At 31.7% G+C, this 26966-nt stretch overlaps 1 protein-coding gene across 1 annotated transcript in view; it reads right to left on the bottom strand.

The window, feature by feature from the left end:
• The window catches only part of LOC126739604 (uncharacterized), a 42317-nt gene extending 16381 nt beyond the window's left edge, over positions 1-25936 (bottom strand). Inside the window, exons 1-4 of the mRNA XM_050445361.1 lie at positions 25769-25936; positions 21438-21684; positions 17163-17270; positions 16941-17104 (exon numbers count right to left, since the gene is read on the bottom strand). Of these exons, the coding sequence (XP_050301318.1) occupies positions 16941-17104; positions 17163-17270; positions 21438-21683 (518 nt within the window). The 5' untranslated portion in view covers position 21684; positions 25769-25936. The remainder of the gene's footprint in view (positions 1-16940; positions 17105-17162; positions 17271-21437; positions 21685-25768) is intronic.
• Positions 25937-26966: the final 1030 nt, after the last annotated feature.

The following is a 26966-nucleotide window of genomic DNA, read 5'->3' as shown; positions in this document are numbered from 1 at the left end:
TTGCTGAAAAGATGGTGTAAATAGACATGCAATAAGTTTAAAATGTATCTCTGGAGAACCAGCAGATGTTAGTCAAAAAAAACATGTAAGTCAGTTTGGAATGAATTTTTTTTTGCTTCTCCTTGAAGATGTGTCAAAAGTTGTGTATGTACATCGTAGATAAAACTCGTCTTAAATACCACCTCAATGTGTCAACCTTTAGATCAGAGTATCATCATCCGAATTTTTAAATTCTGTTATTAAGGGTTAGTATCAAGTATATTTTGGCAAATATGGATAAGGTTAAATCCGCTTCACAATTAGCGAAGTCTATAAATGTTCTAGAAGCACTATTAACAGATTAAAACTGCCTGGGATAAATTTTCGTCAACAACCATACAAAATTGTTTTAGAAAAGCTTATCAAATCCAAATAACTATCTTCCTTAATCTATAATAGTTGAAACGGAAAGATGTGCCAAATATAGAAAATGCAGCAATAGAAAAAATAATGTCAAAAAATAATACACCGCAGGCAAAAGCTGATATCATCTTGCGAAATGTCATCTTGACAAACGGCTTTGTTTTCCATAAAAATGCTTTTTATTAGATAACTTTGTATTGATTAGATTGTTTATAATTTAAAACATAATCTATTACAAATAAATTTTCATCTTGTAAATATTTTTTAACGATATCACTGGTAAAGATTACTTCACTGGTAGAGGTGTCTGTGGAATCAATAAACCGATCAAGCGGCGTTGCAATGCTTTTGCCTTTTTCTCTAACATACATTCATTTAACTTTGACTTCTTTATAGGGTATCTTATCATATTTTATACAAAAAAACGCTTCTTCATATTTTATTAAAGAGGAATAGTATTGTTTTGCTTTTTCCAAAATAAGTGACAAATTTTTATGATATTATACAGCGTGTTTTTTTTTACCATTTCTACATAAGCATTTGGCATCATTGCATGAGAGATGTGGCAAGCAAACAAATTGTCCATAGCTCCATAGCAACGCTAATTCTAGTCTTTCAATGTTCTAAGGCCATTCATAATGTAACTGATCAAGATCTTGCAATAGAAGAGAAAGAAGATAGCGATGTTGAACTTGACGCAGTTGAAAGCACCAACCCCACATATACAGTGTGACCCATTTGTTTTCAGGTCACCCTGACAAAAAGTTAATTTTTGGTGCGATTTTGCTCGGGTTTTTTTTAAATGTTAGGTCCAGAAAAACTGCAGTAGTAAGGATATGAAATTAATTAACGACTTAGAAATTTTTGTAAAAGACAAATATATTGATGTTAAAATAAAAAAAAATATAATATATATACAGGAATTTCCATTTAAAAAAATATTATTTTACTGAAAAACTTAAAAATACAATTCTCAATTGTTTTTTTCCTCTCATTTTCACCAGCGTTAAAAATGCTACTAGTTTACTAAGAAATTCAACTTTGTATTTTCACTAATAAACTGTTACCAATGACGGACACTTAATTTGCATAACCCCGTATATATCGATAGATATAGCTTTTTTTTCTCTTTTTAAAAATACTATATAAAATACGGGGTATTCTATATAAAAAACCTGAAATATTGCGAATTGAAAATTTAAAAATATTTCTTATTACCTGTATAAATTTAAAATACTCGGTCACCGTTGATCAATGTGGTAGCAATTTTATTAAAAAGTCTTAATTACTAGCATTGCGAAACACTGTATGCCGAAAATATAAATTTGCTAAAAAAATACAATACCTTAATTTCTGTCTTAGCTACACAAAATTCGGATAGGTAGTTTTATGAAAGTTACCTTTATTTCCCGAGGAACCTAAAAATATAAAAATATACTGGGTGTTCCATTGAAAAAACTGGTGTTAAAGACATTAAAGTCGATGAAGCACTTTTTGAACACCCTGTAGATTCTTATAAAAGGTATAAGCTCCTAATATGGCCACCTTGTACGTCAAAATAAAAACGTATCTTTCAAATTTCTTAAGGTTCAACCGAACTGCATTCTGAGGAGTATAGTCACTCACAACTCAATTTTCTAGATTAATTGCCATCATTATTTCGACATTCTTTCTATTGAACCCATCTAGCCTGTGGCATAAATACAAGGGTAATATGTCAGAAAATATTTTACTTCAAATTGGTGTTTGTTCCAGAAATCACGATCTTGAGGTGAATGAGGTGGTTCATAATCGGCTTTACTCTTGATCGAAGACATGCGCTACCTCATGTGCGGTAGTTTATTAGTCAGGTTAGGAATACTGACACCAAATCGTAAAATGAGTGACGCCACTTCCGCGTCATCCTTCACCCAGTCAACACGTGGTCGTTCATTTTCCTTTCCTATCCTTCAGATTCCTTTCCTAAACCCTTTACTACCCCTTGCCGTTTTCTATAACGTGCATTTAAGTATTAAATTTTGTAAAAGTTATCGATTCGGGAAACAGGGTACATACCCGACGGTTTTCCCGAATTTCCAAATCCTGCTCGCAGATTGCCTAGTAGCAGAGCCAATAACCTAGCAAGCAAGCAAGCAAATTAGTGACGCATTTAATTGAGAATTGAAACGGGAACGTAAATATGATCATCATGAATTAGATTTAGAAGTTCAAAAGAATATACCACTATTAAATCCTTAACAAAAGGAAGCTTATGATAAATTAATTAAAGCAATTAATGATGGAAATGGTGGTTTATATTTTCTGGATGCCCTTGAAGAAATTGGTAAAATCCAACATAGCATTTACAGTCCTTCTTCTCGACTGACGGCCACATTGTACGGCTCATTTAGCATTAAACTTGCCGTCAAATCTTCAAAATATTGAGGAACCAACATTTAATATGTCAAAAAATCTCGCAATGGCCAAAGTTTTATCTGCATCGAAAATCATCATCTGAGACAAATGCATAATGGTGCATAAACGTGTATTAGAAGCACTTAACATTGACATTGTAAGATATACGCAATTACTGAGATGTTTTGGAGGCGCAGTGATTTTACTGTCTGGTAAACACTTTCAGTAATTCCAAGATCAACACCTGCCTACGAAATAAACGCTTGCCTCAAATCATCAAATCTATGGCGATATTTGAAGAAACTTTAGCTAACAATAAACAGGAGAGTTGCATTGCTTAATAATACATCTGCTGCAGATTTCTCTGAGCAATTGCTGATTATCGGTAATGCTCGAGTACCTGTCAATGAATCGAGCGAATTGATTTCATTTCCTCAGAGTTTCTTTAACTTTGTTTCATCGAAATACGAACTTATCAATAAAGTATTCCCAAACATCATTACTAACTACAAAAATAGCGAATGATTAAGTGGGCGAACATTTTTAGCGGCCAAGAATAAAGATGTAGACGATTTAAAGTACATAATTCAGGTTGATATCATGGGAACATGCATTCATTCAAATCCGTTGACTGTGTAACAAATGAAGATGAAACCACCATCTATCCAATTGAATTTTTAAACTCCTTGGATATGCCTGACTTATTACCACACAATTTACGCCTTGTAAAAAAAACGTTGACTCTCTGGTAATCATGCTTCGAAATATAAATCCACCAAAATACACGGTACGCGACGGTACGCGTTTGGTGGTAATTAAATTGATGAACAATGTGATTTAAGCGAAGACACTTAAAGGAAAATTCGAAAGTGAGAAAGTTCTCATTCCGAGGATACCGAGGATACCAACTAATTCCGATCCATCAATTTCCGATCCGTCTTGCCATTAACAAATCAGAAGGCCAATCTTTGAATGTTTGTCGCCTGAATCTGGAAAATCAATGTTTTTTACATGATCAATTATACATATGTAGCATGTTCACGGATCGGAAGACCATCTTCATTGTGTGTACTTGCGCCTGATAATAAAACAAATGTCGTGTATCACAAGGTACTTAACTGAAGAGTGCAACCCATTAAAGAATCATTGAAATTCTTGATTAATAAAAAAAATAACTTAATAAAATAAAAAATCTGTTTATTTATTATCTCTAAGGCGGAAATATGAGAAGTTTGAAAAGTCAGCTAGTAGTTTATAAATTGTATATAATAGTTTGCACATATTTTGTATTTCTTATGTAATTTAACCTTAAACATTTTATAATTATTGTCTCCTTATTGGAATATTCCTGTTAGAAAATACAATTATAAAATTGAATTTAAATAAATATTTTTTGTATTTTTGTTTTTTTTTTAATTATAAGCATTTGGGGAATATGCTCCTAACTAAAAAAACATAGGGATTTATAATTTAGGCTTTTAACCAATTTTTAATTTTAATTTTTCTTAATGGTGCTAAAGTGATAATATTAATTTTTTCTTCCAATTTTGCCATCTAGTGTCCAAACTTTATACCGAAATGAGTTTACTTAAACTGGCTAACTTTGGTTTGAAAAATATGTGGAAGGTTTTTATACAGACCTAAAAACATCCAATCATACCTTAAACCATCCATGACACGTATCAAACTCTGAAATAATGCTTCACTGTAACCTGTAAGCGGAACTGAAACTCATTTAATGAAACTTTACGCTAATTTATTATCGGTTAAAAACTTTTCCATTAAATGCGCCCCGCTTCAAAACAAAGCGAACCTCCAAGAAGCTCAAAGTAATAAAACATCAAACAATCTCTTTAATATAATAAAATATCATTATTAAAGTTTTCGCGGAATTGTTTATCGATGTTAACCTTGAAGACTTCGGTTTTACAATGGAAAACAAGACCACAATTCAGTGGTGACAGTTCTTTCTTGCCGGATAAAGGAGGGTTTCATTAAAGCGGAATAGAAACGAGAATTTTACGTAAAAATTGAGAATATTCGGTTAGTTTGTCGTTGTTGGAAATAATGTGAGAAGCGACGTATTTTTCTGGATTGTTTTTAAAAAATGATTTAGGACTGAATTAATGATGAGCCGTAAATAAATTAAACAAATTATATTGAAGGTGAGTCCATTGGAAAATCAAAAATGTTGTGTTAAAACGGGTCAAGGAAAAAGGATTTTACTCATAATTCGCAATCGATGTGACGCGTAGTTGAAATATGGAGGTGAACAGAGGGTGACTTTGTATACAGGATGAGTTTTAGATTTTCAAGTAAATAAATTGTGCAATTAAAATGATTGAAAAATATATTTTAGCATGTTTCAAAAACGGTAAAAAAATTGCAAAAATTTGTTATTGTGAACATTTGACTTTTATGTCCCTATAACCCCATGATGTAAAAATGCAAGTAGATAAAAATTTGGAAACCTGTATATGTATTATTGAAATAAAATATTTCATCAATTTCACAATTTTTTGGAAAATGTACTCAATAAAAGAGTTTAATTTTTTTGGCAAACTTGATCTTTTTCTTGAAAAATTCTATAAATGCCTTTACCAGAATATAAGAAGTTTCAGCATAATTACGTATTTGAAAGTTTTCAACCCTATCTAGATAATCTTTAAAATGGCTGCATAATGCTTATGGGTCGAAGGTCAAATAAACAATGTCGTGGAAAGAAAAGATGTAAAAATTGCTCAGTAATAACAGACAATAAATGTACAAATTGCAATATCTTTTGCAGCCACTGTAAATCAAATAAACATTCTTTATCTAGCAAGCAATGTCAAAAATACCAGAGATGAAAAAGTCAAAGAAGACACGGCCAATTTAAAGATTTCATTTAAAGAAGCCGAAAAAACCATCGATATGCCCTCGTATTCTACTCTAGTGCAAAAAAAAAATTTGTACCTTTATTAACTGTCAATCAAGACAATTTTCCCGAACTAATTAACTTTTGCAACCTACTTCTTCTAAAAACATAAATAATCCATCATTTAGTCCCAGCCAATTACTGATAATAGTAATTCAAATAAAAAATGGCGGGTTCCGGATAGAAGCCCTAATTATGAACCTATTTGCAGCAATTTCGATTGGTCTTTTACCGGTACCCCTCTTAATTGAGATAAATCAAAAGCAACTTAAAGAAAATTTAAAACAACTGAAACAAAAAATACATAAAAACGTAAGAAATGGATTAAGTCAATCTCTCAATTATTATAACACCATTACTAATATTCCAGATATTCTTAAATGGGTTATTAGTATTTTAAACGATACTTTAGTTAATATTATTGATGAAATATGGCTAGTAAAAGACAACAACTAAATATAATACAGTGAAATGCTAGATCTGCTTGCTCTAATCATAACCATTAAAAAACCTTATTAATGACACCAAGTGTGCAAGCACTGTACTATTATGTAAGACTTGATATAAGCCAGAATAGAAAATTCGACTTAAAAGGTATAATATCATAAGAAAAGATAGCGGAGTAGCAATTTTTCTGAAAATTTAATACTTTACAAAATAATAAACTTGAATTGTGCGGAACTAATATTATGTTTAAGAAAAAAAATTCTTTAGTGTTTATTTATAGATCTCCCAATGTTCAGGTATCTATTTCCGACTACGAAAGAATATTCTCACATTTAAAAGAGCATTATAGGTGGGGATTTTAATGCTCATCATACAGCATGGGGTTCTGATAGCTCTAATAATTTTGGTACTCCTTAAATCATTTTCAGAATTTATTTATTAGGGATAAAAGACACCCAACCAGAGTTGGTGGCCCTAATAAATCTAATTGTGCTATTGATGTTACTTTTATTTTATCCAATCTGATTCAAAATTCTGAAAATAGTTATTTGGGGGCATTATTTCTTAATATACTTTGAATATTCGCACTTGTTGGACCTACTCTTTTTTGCAATTTTTTTGGCAAAATTTCGTTCAGGCAGTTCTTTTTTCTTTCAGCTAGAATTTATGTAGTTCTCATCTAGAAGATTCATTTCTCAAGTAATATTGTTGGTTTTTCCAGAAAATTTGATTTTGTGCCAGATAATTCGAATTGTTGCTTATTTCCGTTAGTCTAACTTGAACAATTTCTTAATTCTCGTAGAAAGCTGATGGACCTTCTCAATTCTTCCAAGCAGTTATATTTCTATAATTTCCAACTACTTAGAAAAATAGGAAATTACTGCAACAGATTTAAAAAAAAAAGACAATTTGCTGGAAGAAATTACTTCAGTTGTCTGGAAGCACTAAGAAATTGCACCAATAATGTAATTCTTTTAAAATTATTTGAATATGGAAACCACTGAAACTGCATTTCTATTTCAATCAAAAGCTCTTTTTTTATTTTTTTTTTATGCTCAAAAATATGAAAATTGAAAATTGCGTGCTTCTTCTGACTTAACAGCTCTACTATCCTACTCTACCCATCCAGAAACGGTAATTTCCTGAAACGTACAGAATTGTTTCAAAATTTGAATTTTCTTTTTTAAAGTTTCTAGTGTGGGCAGCCTTAAGAAAATCAGATTTTCTTCCAGGAGGGCACAGTTTTCTAGTTCGAATAATGAAGTAAAAGATTCCTTTCTCTTCACTCTAACATCGTTTGTAGGGAAGTGGTTTGGAACTTTTTCATCTAGGAGATCCATTTCTTATTTTGTTTAGGTCGCTAATTTCTCAGTTCTTTTACATTGAAGTAATTTTATTAGTTCTTCCAGAAAATTGTATTTTGTGCCACACAATTCGAATTGTTGCTTATTTCCGTCAGTCTAACTGGAACAATTTCTTAATTCTCGTAGAAAGCTGATGGACCTTTTCAATTTTTCCAAGCAGTTATATTTCTGTAATTTCCAACTGCTTAGAAAAATAAGAAATTACTGCAACAGATTTAAAAAAAAGGAAATGCTGGAAGAAATTACATAAATTGTCTGGAAGCACTAAGAAATTGCACCAATAATGTAATTCTTTTAAAATTATTTGAATATGGAAACCACTGAAACTGAATTTCTATTTCAATCAAAAGCTCCTTTTTTTATATTTTTTTTATGCTCAACAAATATGAAAATTTTAATCTTTATGTTCTGTTAGAAAATTTTATGGGTTGAGGTGTTCCTGAAGTGTTTGCTTATAATCATATTAGATTATTTACAAATAAAAATATTAACATGAAAACTGGTTAAAATACACCAGATTAAAGAACATCTACAGGCTTTCCTTAGGGTTCAGTCTTGAGCCCCTTACTTTTTAATCTTTATACTGCGGATTTTCCCAACCTGCAATTAAGATCCAAGATATTGCAATTTGCAGACGATTTTTGTATTTGTTGTACAGCATACGATATGTCAACTTATAAAAATGATCTTAACCATGTTATGTATAATTGCAATAAATATTTTCTAAGCAATGGTTTTAGTATTTCTAGCAAGAAATCAGCCGTAGTAATGTTCTATTAAGCATTTACAAGACCGTGACTGGATTACGGCTCAATGTTTTATGGGTTTGCTGCTAAAATAAGACTACTAAAGGTTAACCCTATACAACATAGAGCTTTGAGATTAGTCACAGGCGCTTTACGATCCACGCCGATTGAAGCATTACTGGTAGAGACTAATAGGCTACCAATAGAGATAAGACGAAAAACTTAACAGAAAAAGTTTTGATTAAAAACGTGCAAAATCGAAATAACCCACTAATAGATAAAATTCCTTGAAACATTAAAAGGCTTGAATTAGTAAACAACAATAATTTTGTTTCGTTTCAACATGTGCACAGGGTGTGTGTATATTTGGAACGTATAAGAAGACAGAATGATAGATGTATTGCTTACGTTAGGATTCGAGATCATTGATATGAGATGATACGATACTACATACCTAAAAAGTAAAAGGTACCTGTGAGCAAATATTTTACCCTAGTTATTGTGATTGTTAAATAAAAGTAAAATACGTTTACACAAGGCCATTTCAGGTTTATAGCACCTGTACACAATACCATAAAACTATCAATAAGACTAACATCCTTCAAATTATAGACATCAGTAGATCTTGTTAAAGTGTTGTTCTTCAATCCAGGCAGAACAAAACCTGATGTCCAGCATTAGAAATCAAGTTGATGGGATAGTGCTAACAAGCACTCCACAAAACAACACACTGATGTAATGGCCAATTACACATTCTACAAAATAATCCACTCCACAACACTCTGGGTTGCATTAGTGCCACAAACTACTTACACTAGCGTTGTTTTACGTACCAAGGTGTAAGGTCACTACACTTAGTACGGAAGGATGCGCTTTTAAAAATTACTTTCTTTATACTGATAATGATTAAATTAATAAGAGAAACATAAGGTAAAACATTGCTCAGTGAAAACTCTCACCTTTGTAATTTGACAGGTTTGATAGTTCAATAAAGGCACCAACCACAACACTAGAGAAAAGTTAGGGGAGAACAAGTGGGCATTGCTGCGTGACTGTTTTCAAGTAAAATTACCGTCAAAACTGAATTCTAAAAAGGATCATATTAGAAATATCCCTTAAAAGAATTCTGATAAACATCTGTCATGGCCTATGCTTTTGAGAACTTGTAAATACCAATATTCCCACACATATAACTTTCTCCGAAGTGACCTTTTTACCCCCATAAGTACTAGTAAGTGCTATTTCTGTTTATTTTGTTATCTCCGAAAACCTCTTAAAACCATAAAACTTAAAGATTCTCACAGATCGTCCTTATCTTTACATGTCAGCCGTTAACATTTCGATCGGTTATCTATGCCTTTTTTTATTAATTTTTGATGATCGACAAAAACCAGATAAAATCTAATAAATAAAATAAATTCACGTCTTACAATTGTTTATAATTTAAACCATAATCTATTATTAATAAAATATTTATCATGTAAATATTTTTTGACGACGTCACTGGTAAAGATTACTGGTGTCGGTGGAATCAACAATGCGATCAAGCGGCGTTGCGATATTGTTGCCTTTTTCTCCAATATACGTTATCTGCATCTATTTAACTTTGAATGTTGACTTCTTTATAGAGTATCTTATCATATTTTATTAAAGAGGAATAATATTGCTTTGCGCCTGTCAAAATAAGTAGAAGTGTAAAATTTTTATATTATAAAGAGTGTTTTTTTGCCATTAGTTTTCTTTAGGCATTTGGCATCATTGCATCAGAGATGTTGCAAGCAAACTGCCCATAGTTCCACGGCACTAATAATTCTTGCCTTTCAATGTTCAATATTCAAAGTAAAATTCATAAACTTGGTATGTCTAATTTAACTCATAAATCTTGGTTAAATAAAAACAGTCCTCCATTGGCTGAAGCTTATACTGAAACAAAAAACCTCCATCAATTCATTAATGAAACGAATATACTGTGAATGTACAAATTACTTTTACGGCTTAATTTTTTTGACCCCACAATAATATTGCCTAAATTTAGTAACTGCCAAAAAGCCAATTAAGCTACTGTTAAAGATACTTTAAATAAATTTCAAATGGATGGATCAAAAACTGGTGATGGTCCAAGTTGTGCCTTTATTATTCCGAAAATTATTATTAAAAGAAAATACAAGTTTGGGACTATGCTTCTATTTTTACTACAGAGGCATTAACAATATTGGAAGCCATGGAATTTATTAGTGATGCGAATACAATTTCAAACTTTTTAATACTTTCTGATTTACAATCAGTTTTGCAATCACTTAAAAACGGACATAAATTTAAACATCCAGTTATTTTTAAAATTCGAAGCCTGATAAACATAATACTGAGGTAGCATTCATTCGGTTAAGGGACACACAGGATTGTTAGGAAATGAATTGGCAAATAAAGAAGCCAATGAAGCAATTGAGACAAATCGGATGCTTTCCAAAGTACACTTTAGTGATATAACTCCAATTATCCGAAAGATGTCCTCAAAAACTTAGAAAAGAAAATGTCTTGAATATTTGGAAATACTTCAAATTCATACACTTTGATAAAAACGTCAGATTTCTAGTGGATCATGGTATTTTTAATAAATATTTATATAAATTAGGAATAAATGACTCCTGACTTTGAATCATATTTTGTTTGAATGTGAAAATAATTTCGACGCAGTGGTGTTTCTGCATAATAAATTCAAAAAGAGCCTGGCTTGCTTTCGATGTGTCATTCTTCACTTATGACCAACGTAATTGCAGACGATGGAATAGAGTCTATTTTCCTAAAATTTTTGAAATTGTCCAAGAGCAAAATATAACTTGGAAGTATATGCACTAGTAAATAATTTTAGTTACTTGGAGATCCCTTTGTTTTTTCTCTATTGTTTACCTACCTATCCGAGCCCCCTATGTTTTGTTCTTTAAAAAAATGTTCTGCATTGGCTCCAGGACCAGCAGCGTGTATCTTTATTGCATTATTCTTTTTTTATACCCTTTTTTGGAAATTAGATACAATGAGAATACAATGTCATAATACCCAACGGCATAATTGTGTAAATACTATATTCGCAATCTGTTCTGTTATAAATAAGAACAAAATCCTATATTAGAACAAGTGGCTAAATGTGCCAAGCACAAATTTGAAAGTTAGACAGCATCAAAGTTATCAAAATAATTCGTCCCTTAAACGTCCGTTCTTCTTGGTTGTACAACATTACTTTCAAATGAAAAATGACAGACAATTGACGTTTTAGTCAGAACTGGGAAATAAAACAGTGAATTTCTTAAAACAATAAACTTGAAATGCATTAATAAATGAAAATATTTTCAAATCCCATAATCCCTAAAGGTTTTCCCGTTTCATTGCCACACACAGTCCGTTTTCATCATCAGTCGAATATTTACCGTAGTTAAGTTGTGAAAATGTGCCCACCCCGTCGTTTACACAATAACCCTATTACGTTACGGTAATCCGTATGCGTAGGGCAAAACATTTCCATTCCCGCCTAAACACGTATCCTTAATATCTGGGAAAACAGGAACGGAAAATCTGGACCGACATTATTTCATTTCTATTTACTAGACCGCACGGCGTGTCGCACGTTCGTTTTCGGAATTTTGATGATGGATATTGTTACTATTTTTATCGATTTTAATCAAATTAATGGATTATTTAAGGAATTAATTAGGCACATTAGGTATGATCCAGAGCTTCCAGGGAAGTACTCAGAAAGCAGATTTATGTATATCCTAATACTAAAAAAAAGAAATAAAAAAAAAATCATAAATCTTATGGATTTTTGACTTACGGACACATTAATAGAAAACATGTTTTCTAAGAAAAATCTTTTCTATTTTTGTCATGACAGTGTTGTTAAGGTAGTACTTTTAGTAGATATGTCAATACAGATAGTATATACATATATGTATATAGCAGCCATTTTTCAAAAATAGATCAGTTATCATCTTACCGGCTACGCCATATTGTATGGTTGGTTTTAGAGATTGAGGAGATAAATATAAAAATGACTTTCTAGTGGGATGAGAGCTAATCTACTTTATAGAGAGTACAAATGACTGATATCACACATCAAAATGGTCTAGGGAACACATACAAATATGTTAATATTTTTGAGAAGATTGAAAAAAAGTTAATTATTGCAATTTTTTTACATTATTCGAATAAAATAACAATATAATTATTAACTTTTTTTTGTAGATTATAATTTACTCGTAATTTAGGGCCCAAATAAAAGTAAAGAACAAAATTCCATTTATTACCGTTTATTAAAAAAAATTATAAAAATAAAAATTTACCAAATACAAATTAAACTAGTAGCCAGATGGTCCAACTCTATTATTAATAGCACTTTGACATCGCCTAGGCATACTTAAAATTAAATTATTAATTAATTCTTGGGGCAACTCCTCCCAAACATGTGTCACAGCAAGACGAAGCTCCAGAGCGCTTTGAAAAAAGTCAAATCGTTGAAGCAGTTGCCTTTTTAACCAATCCCAAACATGCTCAATTGGATTAAGGTCCGGTGAGGTAGAGAGCCAGGGTAGAAGTTTGATTTGATTTTCCTCAATAGCGATTCGTACAAGCCGTGCTCGATGTGGTGGGGCATTATCTTGTTGCAACAACGAATCTGGGCCCATTTCACGTAAATATGGAACAATTACAGGCAGTAGTATATTATCCCTATAACTTATTCCAGTCATTGTATTTTCCACAAAAATGAGGTTTGTTTTTCCGTCAAGTCTAATGACACCCCAAAACATCAGTGATCCACCATGTTGCCTTACTACTTCCCGGGCATGACGCAAACGACTTTTATTTCCTTCTTCTCTCCAGACACGAATTCTACCAGAATCCGGATAAAATGAAAATCGAGACTCATCCGTAAAAAGAACTGTGGCCAATCTTTCTTGATTCCAATTAACATGTTCTTGGCACCACGTTAATCTTGCACCTCGATTTCCTAAAGTTAGCCGAGGAACCCTTAGGGGTCTTCTGGCATGAAGTCCTCTCTCACGCAAACGATTTCTAATAGTTTGACCTGAAGCCTCGACGTTATGCACTCGTGAGAGCTGCTGAACCAAAACAGAGGCTGTTACCGTGGGATTTCTTTGAGCTTGTAAAGTTATAAAACGGTCTTGGGCAGGTGTGGTAACTCGCGACGGGCCTTGATGCCGTTCTCCATATCTTGTCCACAAACGGTTAATTACACTGAGAGATGTATCCAAAGCTCTTGCAACGTCTCTTTGACTTATTCCTGCCTCAAGCATTCCGACTGCTCTTAGCATTTCCTCTCGAGTTAAATGTCGTCTTTCTATTTTTATTGAATAAAAACTAAATCATAATTGTTCGGTTGGAACCACAAAAAATGCGATATTGCGTTAGAATTTAAAAATTATAATCTGCGTTATTTCGACAAAATGTGCAAGTAGCAAAAAACGCTGTTCTGGCATGATTTTTTGTACCCAAATATTTATTTTACTTTGTTGGTATTTTAATATTAAAGGTATTATCTATTTCGTATGAAAATATAGAAATATAAAAATTTCGAAGGCGAAAAAATCTATTTTTCTAAGTGTTCCTTAGAACATTTTGATGTGTATATATATGACTGATATAGTTTTTTATATCTTTCTTAGGATATACATAAATCTGCTTGCTGGGTACTTCCCTGGAAGTTCTGGATCATACCTAATGTGCGTACTACTTGTCATCTTGTATTGATATATCTACTAAAGGTGCTTCCACATAACCGATTATATAGGTGCATTAACATGCTAAAGAGAGATCTCAGGAACAGTGCCCCTAGAACATTAAAATAATAATTAATTTACTTATGAATTCGGATCTATGGATACGTTGTCTTGAAGGTATATTAAAGAAAAATTTCTATCGAAGATCTAACACTAGAGTCTCTTTGTAGAGATCATTTGATGAATAAGTAATAATATTTCTATAATTAGTTTTAATAATCTACTTGCTCTCCAAGGAAATCTAGATTTTTTTGTGATACCATGCCATGCAAGTAATAAGATTACTGTATAAGAAAAACATTATTTTACAACTGTACTTTCCTATTTCTCCAGCGAAGATGAGCATATAAAATTAAACATTTGACTTTTCCACCTTTTTGGTTATATATCATCGTTTTATTTTTTAAATAGTGTTAGGATCATCTAAAAATAGTATTTTTCTTACGTAATTTATCACATTACATAAAACCAAGATAATTTTATAACTATATTTCTTAGACAAAAATAAGTATATAAAATTAAAAATTTGAGTTATATAACTTTTTTTTGCATATTATCGTATGATTTGCTAAATAGTGTTTGAATGGCCTGGAAATGCTATATTTCCTAGACTGAATAAGACAAACATCACCTAACAACTAAAATGGAAAATGACTTTCGACGACTGACTGGAAATAATTTCTGTTATTTTTCAGGTATGATCAAGCTTGCTCAAGTTGATGTTTTACCTAAAATAAGAAAAGTCCTGAAAAAACATCTTGGAAGAAATTTAAAAACTTCACTGTCTGGATTTTTTTTTTCATTTTCCAGGCAGTTGGAATTATCCTGAACATGAAAAATATCTGGATACTTTTAAAACAATATATTTCCAGGCAGTTGACGCCATTTTCAATTTTTCTGAAGTAAATTGTTTCAAAAAATTGGATTATTCTTATTTTAAGAAATTTTTTAATTGTCTGGAAAATTTTAAAAATATATATTTCTAGGCAGTCGAAGTCATTTTTCATTTTGTTGAAGGAGTTTTTAATGCTCCAATTATTTGCAAAAATAAAAAAATATACATTTCTAGGCAATTTTAAATTTTTTTGATGCAGTAACTTTTTAATTTCCTTGAAAATGAAAAAATATATATTTTCAGGCGGTTGAAACCATTTTAGGTTTTTTACGTAATTTGTTTTTTAAAATATAAATATTTATTATTTTAAGTAATTTTAACTGCCTGAAAAATTAATTTAAATATATATTTCCAGGCAGTTGACGCCATTTTTAATTTGTTTAATGTTAAAGTAGATCTTATTAAAAATTTTAAAAATAGTGGTTTTCTGGCGTAGTTTATTAAGCTATACAAGAAAAACATCATATTATTTAAATATAAAAGGCCTGATAAATATAAAAAGATATAAGCAAAAATTTCAAAAGTTAAGATAATAAGGAAAAGTTGAAAACAAGCCTAGAGGAATAGATAAAAAAAAATAAAGCACTAAGTACTGCCTTAATCAAAACAACATTATCAAATGATAAAATATTAATTTAAAAATCAAGAAGCAGAGAGATCAATTTATAAAACAAGATAAATACATAACAGAATATTATAAATTTGGATTAAAATTCAACAAAGTGAAAAGCTTTTTAGCCTATTGGGTCTCTTGATCTACCTTTCGGAAACAGCGGTAAAATTTTTGAATCGAATCGTTCCTTCTCTGTTTCTGTTCCTATTTCCAATATATGAAATTTCTTGCTTAGACAAACTGTTTTCACAATCGATTCCTAAGTCTCTAATTTGTTCAACTGAATATTAAATGAAGAATTTTGTTCAGTTACTGATTACAAGAAACTCTTTTACTTGTTTACCAACCTCCTCCCCAATAAGTTGATTTCCCTTGATAAATGGTTTTTTTGTTCTAATTTATGAATTTGTTCAGTTATTTTCTTAAAAGCTTTCGTTTATGATAATCCCCTGGAATATAGTTTTTAGACACAAAATTACCTGTGTCTTTCAAGTTTTGGATTTTACTTAAAACTGGACACCAATAAAAAAAAATTGCTTTCAGTTTATGTTCCTATTCGTAGACAGTACCAAAAATTGTTAAAGTGGTAATTTAAGTTTAGTATAATTATGTTTTTATGTTTCAAGATCTTTTAGAGACCCATTAACTGAATTTCTATAAGTGGTTCGTTCTCCGGTTCAAGATCTTCATTTTGACGGATTTTATTTCTGCCTTTATTTCCCTTGAGAATTTTAAACATGCCTAATAAAGATTTGTAGTGAATCGTTGTTGAGGCTATTTCCTTGTGTTACATAAAACAATAAAAATCTTTTTCATTTATTTGAAATACAAACACCGCAAGATTCCGATCAAAATTGCATGATAGGCCTTGATACCTATTGCTGATTAGAATGTATATGTCTTAGAACATTGAAAGGCTAGAATTAGTAAACAACAACTTTGTTAAATTTAACAAGTGCACAGGGGCAAGAGGAAAGTTTACATGCATTTTCAAAATAGGAAAAGCATAAAGAGTTTATAAACGGTAATATTTTTATAATTTACAGCATTACAGAAAATTTTTTATGATATAAATTGTGTTTTTTAGCTATTTCTACAAAAGCATAGCTTCATGGCAATGCTAATTCTAGCCTTTCAATGTTCTAAGGTGTATGTAAATTTTGTTAGTAGTTCCATTGTTTTTATCACAGAAAAACCTGACACTCTTACTTTTTTATATTTAGCTTCCACTAACTTGCAACTTATTGACGAAGGCATTTACTTACTTTTTTCAAGATTTAATACAAAGCGCCAATGGGGCAACATTTATTAATTTTACCATTTTTCATAAAATGACAAACAAAATGATCTCAATTTAATCCTCTTTAGCTCACCTCATTTTTCCCGAAAAATTCAGATCCCATCGCTTCATCGGTTCCACCGGAGTAAAAGAAAACCCCTCGGCAGCCCAACTCTTACCCGACATAATGGATTCTGGATCTTCTTGCAGTTTCGTATCGGGAAGTCTTAAGGTCTTCAGTAAACCGAACTTTGGATGCTAAAACAAGGCCCAAATTACATTTGCTAGAAGGATAAAGTTAATGTTATTTGCTTGCCTTAAGGTAAATTAATCCATTTATTACTCCCTGATGTCTTCTTTCTGCACCAGCTGCCAGGTAAATGTCGTCTTGGGATACGGCGTGGAAGAATACGGCGTCAAAGGCCTTTTTTAAAGTAGAAAATATACATTTGAAATCATTATTAACTTTAAAGGACTTAATTTTTAAAGCGAAATTTAAAAAATTATTTGTTAACTTTTTTAGACCAACCTGTACAGGGTGTCCTAAATTCGAAGGTGACCATTGGAATCTTGGAAACCGTAAGAGTTACAGGGTCGGTTAAATGGAGACCAAGTTGCGCAATTTGGAGCTTAATAAAATGACGTTTAAAGAATTTTAAAATTCCGGATACTTCCGGAGTTATCCGAAAAAAATCGAAAATTGTAAAAATCGTTTTTACCCTCTACCGACTTTATTTAAAGAGACATCGGAAAACTAAAAACAGTTTTTTATTGCGATTTTTTATGACCTACAACATGACGCAAAAAAAATTAATCAGACGTTTCGTTTTTTTTTCGATCATCATAAACTTTATTTTTTCTTATGCGTCATATAGAGCATAAAAAGGGGCAATGAAAAACTGTTTTTAGTTTTCCGATGTCTCTTTAAATAAAGTCGGTAGAGGGTAAAAACGATTTTGACAAATTGCGATTTTTTTTTGGATATCTTCGAAAGTATTTACCGCATTTAACCGACCCCGTAATTCTTACGGTTTCCGATATCCTAATAGTCACCCTCGAATTTGGGACACCCTGTACAATTAACAATTTATTATTTAAAGGTTATTCAATTATTTCTTCCACTACATAGTAACTCCAAGACATGAAGTATTTTTAATAATTTATTCGCATGTTTTTCTTTAAAATCTATAGTATTCTGAATTACAATTCTTTTAGATTCTGAAACATAGTACACCCAAAATGGTCTTTCTTAATTTTTTTTTACGGAAAATCAATGAATTCTAAAAAATGTTATATAACGTTCCTAAGGTAAAAAAGATTAAAAAAATCCCTGAGTCAACTGGACTATTAGGAAAGTATCTACCTCTGCTAGATTCTAAGATATGGCCCCTCAAAATAAAGAAAAATTAATATTTAGAAAATAGTCCCAGGACAAATCAATTCTTTTCAATACTTTATTTGGATGTTTTTCATTAAAATTTATGGTATTGAATTGAATTGAATTGTCGAAACAGTGGGCTGCCAAGGCAGTTGTGCATATAGGTCTCCTGATGGACCCGTCATGTCCCACCGGGGTTTACCAGAGCCCGACGGCCTTAGAGAAACCGGTAAGGATCTCTGGTATGAAGGACTTAAAGTCGCTCGGTACACTGAAAGTGTTACCCAAGTATTTGAACCTGGCGCGTGTGAGTGCTGGGCACTAACATATTGATACGACTGTATTGCGGTGTCCGCAGCTTAAGACTTTCTTTCCGCATTTTAATACAGCGAATACTTTGGCCTGAAAGACAGTGGCGTGCTTCCCCAGCGAGTATGCCCTACTGGTATGTAGGATCCCACCACAAAGCCGGATAAGGGCTTTGTGGTGGGATCCCACATCTGTGTACCAGATGGTCCCCCTATTTAGCAATGCAGGTCTATTGGAATGCTGCGACTCCTCTCTACCTGCAATGTGCGTCACGAATCCCTCGCAGTCCACAATCACTGGAGCCATGCAGTCACTGCCCATCAGAAGGAGAGGACATTCCTGTATGGCCCGTGACCAAATTTTTGCGTAACCGGTCTCGCCAGCACATAGTTCGCCGAGGACGTATAGCCTGTACGCAGTCCTCATTACCCCGAATTGCACAACGAGGTCCAGAGGCGGAAGGCTCAGCAGAGTCTCAAGCGCTCTAGTTAGCGCCGTCCGCATGGAACCCGTTATGCTGAGACATGCAAGACGTTGGACTCTATCCAGTTGAGCACGAATTTTCGCTTTCTCCGTACATTGCCACCAAACGATAGCCCCGTATGTGAGAAGAGGTCTCACAATGCGCGAGTAGATCCAGTGGAGGATCTTAGGAGACAGACCCCAGGTATTGCCGAAAGCCTGCCTGCAGGCCCATAGCGCGCAGGTGGCCTTCTTCATTCTGGTGCTGCATGATCGTGCCAGGAGAGTTTGGGATCTAACTTGATTCCGAGAAATCGAACTGTCCTGGAGTAATGCAGCTGCATGCCACCTAGAGATGTAACAGGGGGCGTGTCGAAGTTACGTCTCCTCGTGAATAGTAGGAGCTCTGCTTTTTTGGGGTTAATCCTGAGACCCCCCGAGAGGCACCATATGTCCACCATACGCAGGGCTCTCATCATAGGGCCCCGCATTGAGACGGCGTCTCTCCCTGGGCAAAGGATTTTCAGATCATCAGCGTAGGCCTGTGTGTATAGGCCAGCATTGTTTGAAAGATTTATCAGGCTGTCGACCACAAGGCACCACAAGGTAGGGGACAATACTCCTCCCTACGGGCAGCCCCTAGCCGCCAACGTTTTGATAATCTCGTTGTTGAGCTGGGCAGATACATGACGTTTCGAGAGCATGGCCTCTATCCAGCTAACCAAACAGGGTTCTGAGCCACGGCTCTCGAGTGCTTGGCAGATTAATGCGAAAGGGGCGTTGTCGACCGCCCCTTCAATGTCTAGAAACGCACCCAGACAGGCCTTGCCACTACCCAGAGCACCCTCCACCTTCCTCATGAAGTGGTGTAGGGCCAGGTCCGTGGATTTGCCCGCCTGATAGGCGTATTGGTGCACATGCAGTGGTTTGTTGACCAGGATGCTTTCCTTAAGGTACCGATCAATTAGCCTCTCCATCGCCTTCAGCATAAAGCTGGTAAGGCTGATCGGGACGTTTTGGGATCTGTAAAATCGCTTTTTCCGGGTTTTGGAATGAAGACAACTTTCACTTGACGCCATAACTTTGGGACGTAGCCCTGAGCAAGGTATTTTTATGGTATTGTAAATCACAATTCTTTTAGATTATGAGACCATCCAAAATTAGAAAAAAACTGTTTTTTTTTAAATTTTTTTTTTTAGCAAAAATCAAATTAAGCGTTTCTATAAGACTGAGGCCCTCGAACTTAAGAAAACTTGGATTTGAGTTTTTTCTGAAAAAATCAATTCCTTTCTATAATATTCGGACATTGGAACACAGAAAATTGGTCTTTTTGAAATTTTTTTCCGGGAAAAATCTATTTCTTTTAATAATATTTGGACGTATCTAACATTTAGAAAAGTAATTATTTTTTAATTTTTTTTTCAAGAAAAATAAACTCGATAACAAATGAAGATATGAACTTATCCAAAATAAGAAAAAATTGTTTGATGAGTTTCAAATGTTTAATGGAACCTTTCTATGATATTAGGAACATCTTTAATCAATTATACTTAAATCAGTTAAAAAGTTGTATCTATATATAGCACCTAGAATAATAATTAAAAAAAAAATTACTATGGCTGTTCTGAATCCTAGTTTTCTTAGATTCTTAGACATCGCCCTTTCAAAATTACAAAAAAACTCTTATTGCAATTTGTTTCCATTCCATACTTTTATTGCATTTTTTTAACATCCTGAATTTATTAACACCATTGGACAATTCGTACCTCTAATAGACTCTGAGATATGGCCCTTTAAGGATAAGGAATTCTGAGTATAATGGAACTATTACAAAAAGCCATACCTCTCTTAGAGTTTGAGACACAACCCTTCAAAAAATTCAAATAAAAAAAAGGCCAAGGAAAATCTATTACTTTTAAGGATTTTTAAAAAGTTTTTTTAGACATCTTGAATGTCTTGGTTTCACACGAAAGACAATATCTTTTCTAGATTTTATGATTTTTTGGATTTCTAGCAACATCAAAAATGGCTATTATATCTAACTAAGAACGTGAAGATTTAAAAGTTTTTTGCAGGAAAGTCAGTTACCGAATCTTTATAAGTTTTCCTGAAAATTCATTTTCAAATAGTACTCTTTTAATTGTCCTCCTAATCTCTGAATTATGACCCTTCAAAACAACTCTCAAATAAACATTTTTAACCAAAAATCTGATATCTTAATCACGGTTTAAACAAACAGTTTAAAAATGATAAATTGTTTATCTTAACATGATAACATTTGATGTAATTGAAATACTTGCACGGTTGCTCTTTTTGTGAAGTATATCAGCTATTTTTTAAATAAAAACTCAAGAAGAAATTAATCTCTACTTCTAGATTGATTCCATATTAAATTCCGAGTGATTGAATAATTAAATAAATTTTAATATTAAAAAGACTTACTAAAGGATGGTCGGATAAGGCTTGACGTTTTTCCAATTGCCTTTCGTCCAGAACGCCTTTTTTACCTCTCAAATAATACTTTAGCCTCGTTATCCCCAAAAGAGCGAGGAACGCGGGGTATTTTAGAAAATACCATTTTCCAGGTTGCGTGTAGACATTGAAAAGTTTCTTGGGTTCTTTCTTATTCCTTATTAGTACAAAGGTTAGAAATAGAACTAGTAAGGCTGCCAATATATCCATATACATCCTGAAAATTTATTTATTTATTATATGCGTAACTATAACTTGTATGTACAAGTACGATTTACCGTTTTTACCGTATGTACGATTTATATAATATAGTTGATGTGTTGTGTCCCAAATATATAAACAATGCAAAAATACTAAATTTTGTTTTTTTATTTAGCTCTAGATTTTTTATTTTATATTAAAATAAGCGTCTAATTATTTTAATGCAAACATTTTACTTTTTGAACTTTTCGAAGTAACATAGCAAAATATCCAGTTTACTATTGAGTAAACATGAATGTTTGTTTAATGGCAAAATACCGAGGTTTAAAATGCTGTCAACAAATCTTTCTTGCATTGATCCCTCAGTGCAAAAAAGTTTAAAGACAGCATAACAATCTGGATTATCGCCAATACAAAAATTTTCGGATTTATCGGTATATATATAACTTAAATTTACTGGACAACACCAAGGTTTAGTATGCTGTCTACAACGTTTTATGGCCAACGAGCTTATAAGCAGCACAACCTGCAGAATACCTAGAATGTTATGCCAGATCGATGTATTTTCTACGAGCCTTCTTGAAATTACTATCATGCTGCAGAAATGCTTGTAAACAGCACAACGAACCGAGATCTTATCAAATGTTTGAATTTGTACGTGCCGAGGTTCAAAATGCTGTGTACAAGGTTTTTTTTATTGCATTTGTCCCTTAGTGCAGGAAATCTGGCAGATGCAACTTTCGATTTTTAGGATATATAAGTATATATGTAAATAAAGCTCAACTGCTTGAAATAATAAAATCCATTTAATTGCCGAAAATAAATAAATCAAGACTCAATTGCCTAAAATACTAAGTAATCTAAAATTTCCGAAATAAAATTTAAGATTGCAAAAAAATGCCAATCCAAGGTTCAATGTGCTTTCTGAAAGAAAAAAATCCTTGTATACAGCACATCCAACCTTGCCAAATGTCCGTAATTTAACATTTTCATGGTTTAACTGTTTTACTTATTGTTTACTCGTTGTGACTTTTTTGTTTGTTTGTAACAGTTTTAGGTTTACTTAATTATAACGTACCGAGGTTCAAAATGCTGTTTACAACCTTTTTTTTTATGTGTGATTTAGAGCAAAAAAGCTTGCAGACAGCACAGTGAACCCCGTTATTTCAGGAATATATATAAATGTAGGTCAACTGTCTACAGATTTAAAACAAAATGAAGACTTAACTGCCCAAAACACTTAAGTGATCTAAAAGAAAAGAGCATTAAGGCTTTGTATGCGGTCTATAACATTTTAGGGCCAGTGGGCTTGTAAACAGCATAACAATCTGCAGGAAATTTTAAAATTTTCCTGTGACAAAACCTAAAATTACTTTAAAAATTATCATTCCGAGGTTCCGATTTCCGATGTGCTTTCTACAAGCTTTGCTGATTTCATTATCTTGTTGCAGAAATGTTTGTAGACAGCACAACGAACTGACATTTTGACAAACATCTGAAATATTAAGTTTTCAGGGATAAACTGATCCTTCGTGCAAAAAAGCTTGCGAGCCGCAATGCGAATTTCAAATAAAAAAAAAATAAATTGGTTAGAATACCTAAAAGTGATATAAAATGCCGAGAATAAAATGCGAGCTTTTCGGGAATCATTAATATGCTTCAAAAAAATGCTTGTATATAGCACATCCAACCTTGCCAAATGTCCGGATACCTAAATACCTAAATCATCTAAAATAAAAAACATCAAGGCTTAGTATGCTGTCTACTATGTTTTATTACCAGCGACCTTGTAAACAGCACAACTAACTGCAGGATTCCTAGAGTGTTAACTATTGCCTGGAAGAATTTTAAGATGCCTGGAATTTGGAAATTTAGAAATTACTCTAAAATGGCGATTAAAATATTTAAAGTGCCTTCTACAAGCCCTCCTAACATCATTATCATGCTGCACAACTAACCGAATCTTGCCAAGTGTCGACTCAATCCCCCTGGAATATAATTAAAAATTACCCGAATATAACAGTAAAAAAACCGTAATAGCAGATTCAATGTGCTGATATTTTTTTCAAAAAACGCTGGTTCTGGTTATCTTAATTCAATAGTTTTTATAAACATTCCTTAAGATCACTTTTTGGATTTTTGTGTTATAAACATTTGGTTGAAAAAAGTTCAATTTTGTGGTTTCTACCCAAAACTCTTTTAGGTTTACTTACTGGCAACGTACCGAGGTTCAAAATGCTGCTTACAAGCCTATTTTGGCATCAAACTTAAGTGCAAGAGACCTATAAGTATTTTGTAAAAAATTATATAAAACAAAATAAAAAAAATTTTAATATTCTATTTTAATATTTTATTTATAACTCTTTAATTTTTCTTTTATATTTAGTTTTGTTTAATTTACTGTGTGTAGTTTATGTTAACTAATGTTTCTGCTTTTTCTATACACTATGTGCATGCTTTGCCAATTTTAGTTTTTTTTTATGATAAATAATTTTCACTTTTCCTGATTCATTATATATTTTTTAAAAAATGTTAAAATAAAGGTCTAATTAATTTAATTGTGTAATATCTATATGATTAAAAAAAAACTCTTCTATTGAATTACGAGCATTTTAATAAAATTTAAAAAAATTTTTCTTTCAAAACGCTGAAAAAGTTCAAGGTCTATTTATTTTAACGATATATTTCAGATATGAGCATTTTAAGAAAAATTAGCAAAAACAATATTTATTAAAATCAGTCTCTTCTATTTATTTTTAAAAAATATATATATTTATTTAATTTCCCGTACTTTTTTTAACATACATTGAATTGGGTGTTTTATTAAGTAAACTGAGTAATTTGTCTACAAATTAAAAAGAAAAGTTATCATATAAATTTTTGAATTATGAGCGGATTGACAATCCTTTGAGTGTTTTTCAGAAAACTTTGACATAGGTGTGTAGTTATTTTAATTGCGTTATTCCTATAAAATTTTTTAAAAATTTTGTAACCTCTGAGTTATTGACATTTTATTTAATTTTGATTTCTTTGTATTTTTTTTTGATAAACTATTAAATACGTCTCTAGTTACTTTGATTAAGTAACATGTATACAATTTTCCTAAAATGTTACTCTTAGTATTTTAATTTTTTTTTAATTACTTTATTTTAAAAGGGACTATTTGCCTTCAAAAAACCTACATAATCTACTTTCTTAAAATGTTTGTCTCTTCACTCCTCATAAAATTTGATCCAAACCATAATTTATTAGAATTTGCGGTTTTTAAAATATTTAATGATTTAATTGGGATTTTCTGCGTTTCATTTCAGAAGAACCCTCAGATAACCATAAAAATCTGCAATTTTTATAATTAAACCCACTTAAAATGAGTAATTAAGTTTAGACTAGACGTATTTCTACCTTTATAAGCTTCAATATAAACTGATCAAGCGTTAATTAAAAGATTTAAATTATTTTTCAAAAATATGTAAAATAAAATAAAGAAAAAAATAAATCTTGCACCTAAAAGATGATGCACACATGAAGTCCATCTTCAGAAATCTCGTTATACTCTACTAAAAGAAAATTCAAAATTTTTGAAATAGTTTTTGAGTTATACTCAAGAGTGTGATTCTATAACATTCTTTCGATTTAAATCTTAAAATTCTCATTTTTGCTTTTAGGTTTTATGTATTATAAATCCAAGTCTAGCTGAAGCATTTCTTAAGTTACAAAATTCTCTATATATCAAATTATTTATTAAGAATTGCTTCAACATTAAGTGAAAAACTCATTGAGATGCCTAATTTTTTTAGTCATCATGGATGGAAATTAAAATTGAATGAATAAAATTATACTACTATTAACCGAATTTGAAGTAGCTCATTAACTCTTGCACCTAAAAAGATGCTTTATGTATACTTCTATGACATTAAACAAAACTGCATGAACTTATTTTAAAAAAAGCTGTATTTTTTCTAAGTAATATTTGGAAAGCAGCACATAATTTGACAATCCTGCTTATTTATTATACTATACCTCTTAAATTACCAGATAATCTTTTTTTTTTACAATTTAACCCACTTTAAAGGGATTATTGAGGACATAAAATCTCTTACCTTTTCAGTTTTAATGTAACTAACTATTCACTAATACCTAAAATAACAACTTAAAAACAGACACTCTCTAGTGCCTAAATAATCACTCACTACTCAACATAAGCTCGTCAAGCGTTAACGAAAAGATTAAAATTATTATAAACCATTCCACACACAATTTTATCACGTTTTATTAATATCATCATAGCCGTCTAATTTTATTATCGGTTGTTTAAACAAAATTGTTAACCGATACAATAAACCGTTATAATGATTTAGCGGCAAAAACAACATCATTATTATTGTTTTTGTGTTTTTGGGAAAGGGAATTTAATTAACCGAATGTTTATTAGTGTAGGAGGTATTTGCATTTTTTTCTATAAATAGAAATTCCCCAATTGTAGTTTGGAATTTAGTTTTTTGTTGTTGTTGGGTTATAATAATTGTTTAAATAACGGGTAAAAGTATAATGCTTCATATTAAATATAAGTCATAATGTGTATTTAATATGTAGCAACATCTTTGATTAAAATTTTTCTTTGAAAATGCGATTTTTTCTCTTGTTTAGGGCAAAGAAAATCAGCAGAAATTCTCACGTTTTTGGTTAGTTTTGGAGTTCCAAGCTTTGACAGTCTCGAAGTCTCACAACATATAATCGTAGGCTACACGTGTGTCGCTCTAGCTAGAGCATCATCAGGCCTAAAATAAAGTATTAGTCAATAAAATTTAAAAGTAGACACAATTAAGAATTGAACTCGGTACCACAAGATTAGAAGTATGTGTTTAACTTATCGACTAGTAATAAGTAGACCTAATATTAACTTATAAAACCATTGTTTAATCCGTATTTATGCCAATAAAACTGTTTTTTCACTATAACTAATTAATATTACATGCGTGACACTTTTACTCCTATGTATAATACGTCGTCTCCAATTCCGGGATCACACGATTTTTTATTTTTATTTAGATGTAAAAATTTTTATGAAAAATTTAAATTAAAACACAATTAACATGTCGAATAAATTGAGTCAAATTGGACATTAAAATTATTTTTATTCAAGACCTCTGTTTATTTTCAACACTTAAGGAATTAATTTCTGTTAATTCTTTCTTAAATTTTAAAACAATATGCGAAGATACATATACAAGATTCGAGAATTCAAAACTAAAACATAGATTCTTTGGATAAGATCATTGGACACCTATTTTTTCCATA

Source organism: Anthonomus grandis, chromosome 8 (assembly GCF_022605725.1).
Source record: "Anthonomus grandis grandis chromosome 8, icAntGran1.3, whole genome shotgun sequence".
Lineage (NCBI taxonomy): Eukaryota > Metazoa > Arthropoda > Insecta > Coleoptera > Curculionidae > Anthonomus > Anthonomus grandis.
Note: the sequence above shows the minus strand (reverse complement) of the source record. Positions and strands in the feature narration are given on the sequence as shown.